This window comes from Ciona robusta, chromosome 10, assembly GCF_009617815.1.
Source record: "Ciona robusta chromosome 10, ASM961781v2".
Taxonomy (NCBI): domain Eukaryota; kingdom Metazoa; phylum Chordata; class Ascidiacea; order Phlebobranchia; family Cionidae; genus Ciona; species Ciona robusta.
The window spans coordinates 6,256,629-6,265,961 of NC_143244.1; the positions used below are offsets into that span (position 1 = coordinate 6,256,629).

Below are 9,333 nucleotides of genomic sequence, written 5' to 3' on the forward strand. Positions count from 1 at the left end.
TTTAAACGCTGTTACCGCTGTGGAATTTTAAAATGCTAGGTTGAGGCCAGGTAACTTGTCCGTTAATGTAAAACGCTTTTTGTGCTTGATACCTGTTTAACAGAAAGTATCTATAAGGACATCAACGTCATAGAAACATATACTGTGTTATAGTACAATGGGGGGAGATGGGGTTTTATAAAGTTGTGATAATACTGTCAAATAATTCGGTAACCTTATTTTCCTGATTATCATTAAATGGGGGTTCGTAAAAAGAAAATTTAAAAAAGTCTCGCCTGACAAAGTGTCCCATCTTCCCCCACCCTACTATATATATTTGTTTATGGCAACACTTTTTGCTCGGTAATTTTATTGCACAGAAATAAAAAAGAGTAGAACGCGCAACTTTCCAAAACCGTGATATATTCTTTTTTCTATTTACGTGACCGCCAACTCCGACCCCATTTCGCTTGGTCTCCATTGTAAAAGATAGGCGCATGGTAGTTTTAGGCGGTTTTAGCTGTTTATTTAAAAAACTACACCAATTATATAAGTTTATTAGGCCAGTTTAGTTATTTGGAAAGTTAACGCCTACAGTTTACCACTTTTTAGGAAATGTAAATTTTTAATAATTTTAATTAAAAACCTTCAAACAAACGGTCTCGAACCCGGTAAAAATGAAACAAAGAGAGTGTACGACCGCACGCAAACCGTTACACCACAAACTCGACAACAATAAATAGAACGAAAGAGCGTATATAACTGACCTAATGTGAGAAAGATGTTCTTACTAGTGTTTTATGTGTATTTAGAAAGGTATTTTTATTATTTAATTATTTTTTTTCACACTTATTAACACTTATTAACACACGTGTTTTTTTTGTGCGTTTTTCCGTATTTTTTAATTTAAATAATTGCTGACACCTAGCGGAAACAGTATTCCGTCTTCTTCGTATAGTCCCATGTAATAATAACCTACTGCAATAAAGTTGCTTTTGGTAAGTCGTAAGTGGGCATGAGATGTGTGAAACAGAAAACCCGTGTTACACCGACTGTTGTTGTCCTGCCGCGTAGAAATAAATAAGTTGCAATCATCCTTTGTACCAAATGTTTATTAGTTATCCTAAAACGATGATATATTTTTACAAACAGCAGGACATGTCAGAATAATTATAAATTTGAATGATTTAAATTGGTTTAAAGATGTTTAAAGTGGCTGCATCTCTGCTTACCAAAGTTCGCCACAGTTTTTCTGTACGGAGAGGTGTGAGTGAATATGCAAAGAAATATGGCTACACCCCAGAAGAGATGTACCCTGAAGCTAAAATCATTTGGCCAGAGGTGATTGGCTACCTAACGCTATCAGGGCTAATGATTTGGAACATGGTAAAAGACCAGAGGAATCATTTAAGCGTTCTGATGGAAAATTTTGACGAAAATAAGAAATATTTTCAATACAACCTTCCGATGAGTTCCAGCGAGATGCCTAACATGGACTTCTTGATGGACGACCAATACCCTCTGTACCCAGCCACCGGTAACGAAGGAGCGGATGAAAGAATCAAAGATTTCATTGTTGACCCTGAGCATGGTAGAGACATTCTATTGGCCGCACCGGACAAATTAATCCCCCGACAAAAAATCCCACCATCTTAAACTGTTTATATAAAATATCAATAAGTTGAAAATTTTAAATAGTTGCCAATTGTAAAATTGTTTTCATATTATTGCATTGCGAAAAATATTGGACGAATTTTTTAAACTATTTCCATAAGTATCCTAAATAATAAAGTACCGTTTTAAAATGGTTGCAAGTTCTAAAATGTTTAAACAGTTATAGTAATTATAGTTACAAAAAATTAAGTTCCAGCAAATGTGAATTTTTCTGTTTCATTGGCATTGTTTCATCAAATTTAAAACTAATTGTTAAAATCACTTGTGTGCTTTGTTTGTGTTTCAGGTAAATTGCTAGTTTGAATATGAGTAAATCAAAGTCGTTGTTGTGTATTCGAAACATTAATTGTTTGAATGGAAAAGACTCTCTGTTCAACAAGTTTTGTTCAAATGATTTACCCTTTGTGTCAAGACTGCAATATAGAAGATATTTATGTTTTGTTCACAAAAGAAAGAGAACATTACAATCAACTTTTCTTTCAACGAGAATATTGAAAAGAGGTCACGTTACAAAACAGTATGTCATCTTATTTTTGCTTCAGTTTATAAATTAATCGGTTTACTTTAGATATATTCACTGAGTAGAAGGGAGCTGTAAAATTTAGTTTGGTTGTGGGAGCATTTGTCCTTGGGCAAGACACTTAATGATAATTGCTCCAACCCAGTGGTGACTAATATATTGTCCACATCCACACAATGATAACTGAATAACATTTATTTATTTACATTTGAGTTGTTTTTTTTTCAGAGTTAAACTAGACCATGTGGGAATTCTGGAAAATCTTAAATCAGACGGTAACTACTCTCCTGGTCAAATGTTCCTACACCGTGTGTTTGGGTATAGAGGAGTTATATTATATCCTTGGACGGCTCATATTTATGAAAAAAACTCTGAAGCTACACCAGAACCTAACAAGCAAGTCTGATTATAACATTGTTTTTCTTTACTTGCAAACTGAAGAATGCTTGAATTTAAGGCTGCATCAAGCTTCCCTACAGTAAAGGACGGCAGCTTTTTTGCGTAGGGTTAAGATCTTAAGAGTATTTCTGTGCTGTTTTTTTATTCCGAATTGTAAAGCACAAGTAGCGAAAAAATGTACGACCGTTTACCTACTTGACAAACAAACCACTGTTTTTTTTCAACTAAAAAATGCAACTTAACTCCACAGAATTATGTAATGCATTACAAATAAACAAGTTAAAACGAATTTTTATATTTTTAGAGAGAATGAAAACTCTGAAGCTTCAAAACCAGTTCCAGTAACTGAAACATTTTATCAAGTGTTGGTTGATGCAAGAGATAGCCCACATGTTGTAAGTATTTAAACCTATGTAGTGAACAGTGAACACAAATTATGTCAACTTGGCTGACATTGTTAAACTGCCGCACACATTCTTATTTATAGTCATCAAACATAGAAAACATTATTAATTGGTTTGTTAACATAAACAGATGAATCATAGAATGATATCCTTGTTCATTTGCAGTTGCTTAGTTCCCCATTTTCAATAGTTACAAACCCATTCTTGTGAACTTCATACCAGAATAAAATTTTTTGATTGATAATGTACAATTAACCAAATGAATGAATAAAACTTGCTTTATCCTTGCGTGGCGAGAAAACGGCAGTCGTTATAACACAGTCTATGTAAAAATTCCTGCTGTTTTATAATAGGCTGTACAAAGTGAAGCCGTGACATTTCTTACCAACTCACAACCTGGTGAAAACAACCATTCATCCTTATACACAATACCTGGTATAGATTATGTTTCTCAACATGATATACTGCCGTACACATCAGTTGAACCTCTCCCCATGTCTCATGAATTGTTCCCAAAGTTTTTGGAAGCAGAACAAACAACTAATGGAACAGGTATGCATTTTTCGGAAATTTGTTTTTCTGGATTTTTTTTTCCAATTTAATATTACTAGCGCAGTTATTACTGCCTAGATGTGTAGTAAACTTGGAATTTTTAATCTTTTTTTAACCATGGTGCAGTATATAAAAGACAATGAATTATTATTGCTCCAACCCAGTTAATGTTCCACCATGCCAGGATAATATATAAGTTTTGCTATTTTAGAAAAAATTAAAAGTTAATGTTAACAATTTTAAATATCACCAAATTCATAGTTGATTAATATAAAAATAAACGGAACTTAGATTTATTATTTCAATTTTTATTTTTATATTTAGTTTTAAGTACCACGGAAACATTGGCTTCGTGGCAGAAAAAGAATCATTTCTGTTTGGAATTGACAAAAGTTCATATTGAAACTACAGAGAATATTCGAGTTACTGCCATACCTTTTTACCTTGGTGCTAAGGTAAGGAATTTTATTTACTAATATATATAATATGTATATATTTTGACAATAACATGTAAGATGTGATACCTTAAGCATATAATTCCTATATTTCTCTATTAATAGACAACTGTCTTCCAGAATTGTGATAAACAGTTTAATAATTCTGTCAATACTCTTTTTCTTACTAATAACAAAATATGGGGTAACAAAATAGAATGATAACATAAACCATCTTAGCTAAATTTTTAGCTACTATTTATATATACATATAATATATATCATTTTGAACATACATGTATTCTTTATTGTCTACATCTTATACAATGTTGGCTTTTTTAGACGAACTGTAAATTTGTGTAAAATACATTTTATTGCAGTTTAAACAATCGAATTATTTTTAGGAATCCCGGAATTCTCTGGAATATTGGGTGAGTGTTTGAAATAAACATTTAAAAAATCACTAAAGAAACCGAACTTAACCTAAATGCAAATTTGGATATTCTACAGTGGAGATATTGCATCAGAATTGAGAACTTGGGAGAAACTGGTGCCCATCTACGTGAGAGACACTGGAGAATAATAAGTAACGGTTCGGTGAAGACTGTCCGTGGCCGTGGTGTTATTGGAAGGGTATGTTCATTTATAAATCAATCGTATGAATGTAACTTGTTTAAATTTGATTGGCGGGGCCACGACAGTCATTATTACACGGGTGTTCTGTTTTATACACCTCATGCCCGCTTATGAGTTATCACGTATGTAACTAATAATAATTTAGGCAATATCATTTTGTTCCATGTTTAGTTAACTATAAACTTACACAGGAGCCCATGCTGAATAAGAGTCAACCAGCATTTCAATATAGCAGCCATGTTTCTTTGCAATCATCAAGTGGTCATATGTGGTAAATATATTTTGATGCACCAACTATGCAAAATACATAAACATAACATAATTTTTATTCATCTCTTTAAATACTCCTTTAAATAAGTTCAAATAAATTATATTTAAAAATGTTTTTAAATGATTGCAGTGGCAGTAGTTACAGCACTAGTACCCTTCCACGTAACTTTATGGTTATTTTCTCTATTGCTGACAATTTGGACAAGCCATTATACCTGCACGCTGCACATTTTAAATTATTGTGTTAATAATAACAGGGGAATATTTCGATTGGAACAAGAAGATGGCAAACAGTTTGATGCCAGGATACCGGCTTTTGCATTAGATGGGAACAAAACAACTAAAACAGAACCATGATATTTAATCGTAATAATTATATGATGCAGGGTATGCAAGCCTACCCTGAGAATTCTGCAAGGGTTGCAGCAACCCAATTGTAAAAGCAAATTATCTTTTAAATACTTATACAAATGCAGGCCTACTCTTGTAGCTCATTTTATTGTCGCAACCCCTGAAATTTTATAAAATAAACGCTGCTGATTATAGTTGCAATAAACATTATGCTGCTCCCAAAATAAAGTTCATTTTACTAAACTGTATTACAACCATAAATATATTAAGTATTATGTGGTGTAAAAATAAATAGATTGTTGATGTGCTTAAATTTACAAGTCTTCAGATTTCTGTACAACAATTTCTGTGTTGCTCTACTGTAAGTTGGGAGTGGTTTGTATTTTGTTTAAAATAAAGTATGGTCTCTTGGGAATATGTTTGGTGAAAATACCTTTTATTTTAGGTAAGTGATACTTTAAGGAACCATAATACTAGTAGTAAATCCACAAGATTAGTATCTTTATTATAGTACATGTTCTTAGAATATAATATGGTGATGACATGTAACGAATATTGGTAAAAATGTTAACTTAATAGAATTTAAAAACGAAATTCTGATATTCAGTCTAGTCGTGGAATGATATTTTATCAATTAAAATAATAACGGAACACTTTTTGTGGTTATACAACGAACTCGGTTAACCTTGTGTGATTACGAAGTACACACTTCAAGTTGTAGCGGTTGATTGTGCTCTAGCACAGATTTAATGATATAATGATAGCTAAATTTAACACTAATGCATAAAGATTGAATATAAAGCAACGTTGTATAGCGAAAACAAAAGCATGACAGGAATGGAATGCAGTTTCGCTGCTTTCGTAACATCTACTTTCCCGTCATTCTAATCGTGATAATAAAACAATTACCCAGTTGTGTGTATGCCAGGCGAGGCAATTGCCACATGCTAATGACGCGTTTTATTGTTTTGCTACACGTGTTTTTCGTTATATAAACCTTTCACTTTCCTGTACTGTGAGGCAGTACGGGGCTTGCAATACCCTGCTGTTCTCACTTTGTCTCTAAGCTCGATGGCGCACTTTCACCGTACAATAAACTGAGATGTGCCGTACAAGTGTCATACATCGGTGTGCAATGCGTTGCGGAGCCGGATAGCGTGTGCGTCGGGGCAGGATGGAACAGCGTCGTCGCGAGGCTTCGGAGCGCGAACCCACAACTTCAACATTAGCCGCCCCCCACAATTGGTGAACCGCTGGACACAATCCTTCCGATGGCAACTGCAGTCAACGGTGAATCTTTTTCTGTTTATCTATACTTTATGCATATTGTGAGCTGACCACTCACAGGGTTTTACTAGTCTATGTGGCCCGAATACTATATACTTTATTACTGTTGAAGTAGGGTCCGACAAAGACCTCCAACTAGCATAACCGTTGAGTTGTTATATGTGCTTTATACTTTATTACTGTTGAAGTGAGTCTGACTAAGACCCCAACAAGCATAACCGTTGAGATGGGTAAAATAATGTTTTCCCCCAACGAGTGATGGCAAAATGCCCTCTTATACCTATTTTTAGGCTTATTGTGAGTTGATACACTCGCAGGGTTTCATTAATGTTATGGCCCGAATGTCTATTTCTTCTTTGGTCTTATATTTGTATGCATATTGTGAGTTAGCACACTCACAGGGATTCAGCTGCCTATACCTGAACCACTACCTTACAGTAAATTGTTCGCTTGTTACTGCAGAAGCCATTTGTCGTTTAAAACCCAGTTTTATCTCTACCTATCTTACCCGCTCGTTATTGTATTTAAATATTCAATCTCTATGGCATTAGTACTTTCTCTCCAATTTGTTTTTCAGACAATCTGCTGCTCGAGTACTGATACTCTACTGATACCCTGCACGACACTGCGAAAGCGTGAGCGAAATTTGATCAAATGTCCTCATCGATGCCTAGTCTAGTCTGCTCAACACAAGAAGTTGCGAATCTTGCAACAAGTCTACCGTCGTGAACCTGTCAAGTAGCGACAAAACAATTTCAAGATGAGGAACAAATGAACAATACTCGCGATTGCGGACGTATATGAAACCATTCTGTGTGGTGTGGGCGTATTTGTAGCGGTTGATTGTGCTCTAGCACAGATTTAATGATATAATGATAGCTAAATTTAACACTAATGCATAAAGATTGAATATAAAGCAACGTTGTATAGCGAAAACAAAAGCATGACAGGAATGGAATGCAGTTTCGCTGCTTTCGTAACATCTACGTTCCCGTCATTCTAATCGTGATAATAAAACAATTACCCAGTTGTGTGTATGCCAGGCGAGGCAATTGCCACATGCTAATGACGCGTTTTATTGTTTTGCTACACGTGTTTTTCGTTATATAAACCTTTCACTTTCCTGTACTGTGAGGCAGTACGGGGCTTGCAATACCCTGCTGTTCTCACTTTGTCTCTAAGCTCGATGGCGCACTTTCACCGTACAATAAACTGAGATGTGCCGTACAAGTGTCATACATCGGTGTGCAATGCGTTGCGGAGCCGGATAGCGTGTGCGTCGGGGCAGGATGGAACAGCGTCGTCGCGAGGCTTCGGAGCGCGAACCCACAACTTCAACATTAGCCGCCCCCCACAATTGGTGAACCGCTGGACACAATCCTTCCGATGGCAACTGCAGTCAACGGTGAATCTTTTTCTGTTTATCTATACTTTATGCATATTGTGAGCTGACCACTCACAGGGTTTTACTAGTCTATGTGGCCCGAATACTATATACTTTATTACTGTTGAAGTAGGGTCCGACAAAGACCTCCAACTAGCATAACCGTTGAGTTGTTATATGTGCTTTATACTTTATTACTGTTGAAGTGAGTCTGACTAAGACCCCAACAAGCATAACCGTTGAGATGGGTAAAATAATGTTTTCCCCCAACGAGTGATGGCAAAATGCCCTCTTATACCTATTTTTAGGCTTATTGTGAGTTGATACACTCGCAGGGTTTCATTAATGTTATGGCCCGAATGTCTATTTCTTCTTTGGTCTTATATTTGTATGCATATTGTGAGTTAGCACACTCACAGGGATTCAGCTGCCTATACCTGAACCACTACCTTACAGTAAATTGTTCGCTTGTTACTGCAGAAGCCATTTGTCGTTTAAAACCCAGTTTTATCTCTACCTATCTTACCCGCTCGTTATTGTATTTAAATATTCAATCTCTATGGCATTAGTACTTTCTCTCCAATTTGTTTTTCAGACAATCTGCTGCTCGAGTACTGATACTCTACTGATACCCTGCACGACACTGCGAAAGCGTGAGCGAAATTTGATCAAATGTCCTCATCGATGCCTAGTCTAGTCTGCTCAACACAAGAAGTTGCGAATCTTGCAACAAGTCTACCGTCGTGAACCTGTCAAGTAGCGACAAAACAATTTCAAGATGAGGAACAAATGAACAATACTCGCGATTGCGGACGTATATGAAACCATTCTGTGTGGTGTGGGCGTATTTGTAGCGGTTGATTGTGCTCTAGCACAGATTTAATGATATAATGATAGCTAAATTTAACACTAATGCATAAAGATTGAATATAAAGCAACGTTGTATAGCGAAAACAAAAGCATGACAGGAATGGAATGCAGTTTCGCTGCTTTCGTAACATCTACTTTCCCGTCATTCTAATCGTGATAATAAAACAATTACCCAGTTGTGTGTATGCCAGGCGAGGCAATTGCCACATGCTAATGACGCGTTTTATTGTTTTGCTACACGTGTTTTTCGTTATATAAACCTTTCACTTTCCTGTACTGTGAGGCAGTACGGGGCTTGCAATACCCTGCTGTTCTCACTTTGTCTCTAAGCTCGATGGCGCACTTTCACCGTACAATAAACTGAGATGTGCCGTACAAGTGTCATACATCGGTGTGCAATGCGTTGCGGAGTCGGATAGCGTGTGCGTCGGGGCAGGATGGAACAGCGTCGTCGCGAGGCTTCGGAGCGCGAACCCACAACTTCAACATTAGCCGCCCCCCACAAAGTTATGTTGGCTTTAGAAATTTTACTTCGAGATGCTACCTACTTTGTTATTGTTTCCGATTAAAATG

The 9,333-nt window shown here is 36.1% G+C and overlaps 2 protein-coding genes across 2 annotated transcripts; both read left to right on the top strand.

The window, feature by feature from the left end:
• Positions 1–1,103: 1,103 nt before the first annotated feature.
• LOC149730125 (uncharacterized) lies at positions 1,104–1,944 on the top strand. Its single transcript, XM_089887284.1, has one exon. The coding sequence runs from the start codon at positions 1,183–1,185 to the stop codon at positions 1,633–1,635; it is 453 nt and encodes a 150-aa protein (XP_089743410.1). The 5' UTR covers positions 1,104–1,182; the 3' UTR covers positions 1,636–1,944.
• LOC149730126 (polymerase delta-interacting protein 2-like) lies at positions 1,944–9,138 on the top strand. Its single transcript, XM_089887274.1, has 9 exons — positions 1,944–2,170; positions 2,402–2,573; positions 2,881–2,967; positions 3,330–3,528; positions 3,853–3,983; positions 4,367–4,393; positions 4,473–4,595; positions 4,790–4,869; positions 5,126–9,138. The coding sequence occupies exons 1-9, from the start codon at positions 1,959–1,961 to the stop codon at positions 5,223–5,225; spliced, it is 1,131 nt and encodes a 376-aa protein (XP_089743400.1). The 5' UTR covers positions 1,944–1,958; the 3' UTR covers positions 5,226–9,138.
• Positions 9,139–9,333: the final 195 nt, after the last annotated feature.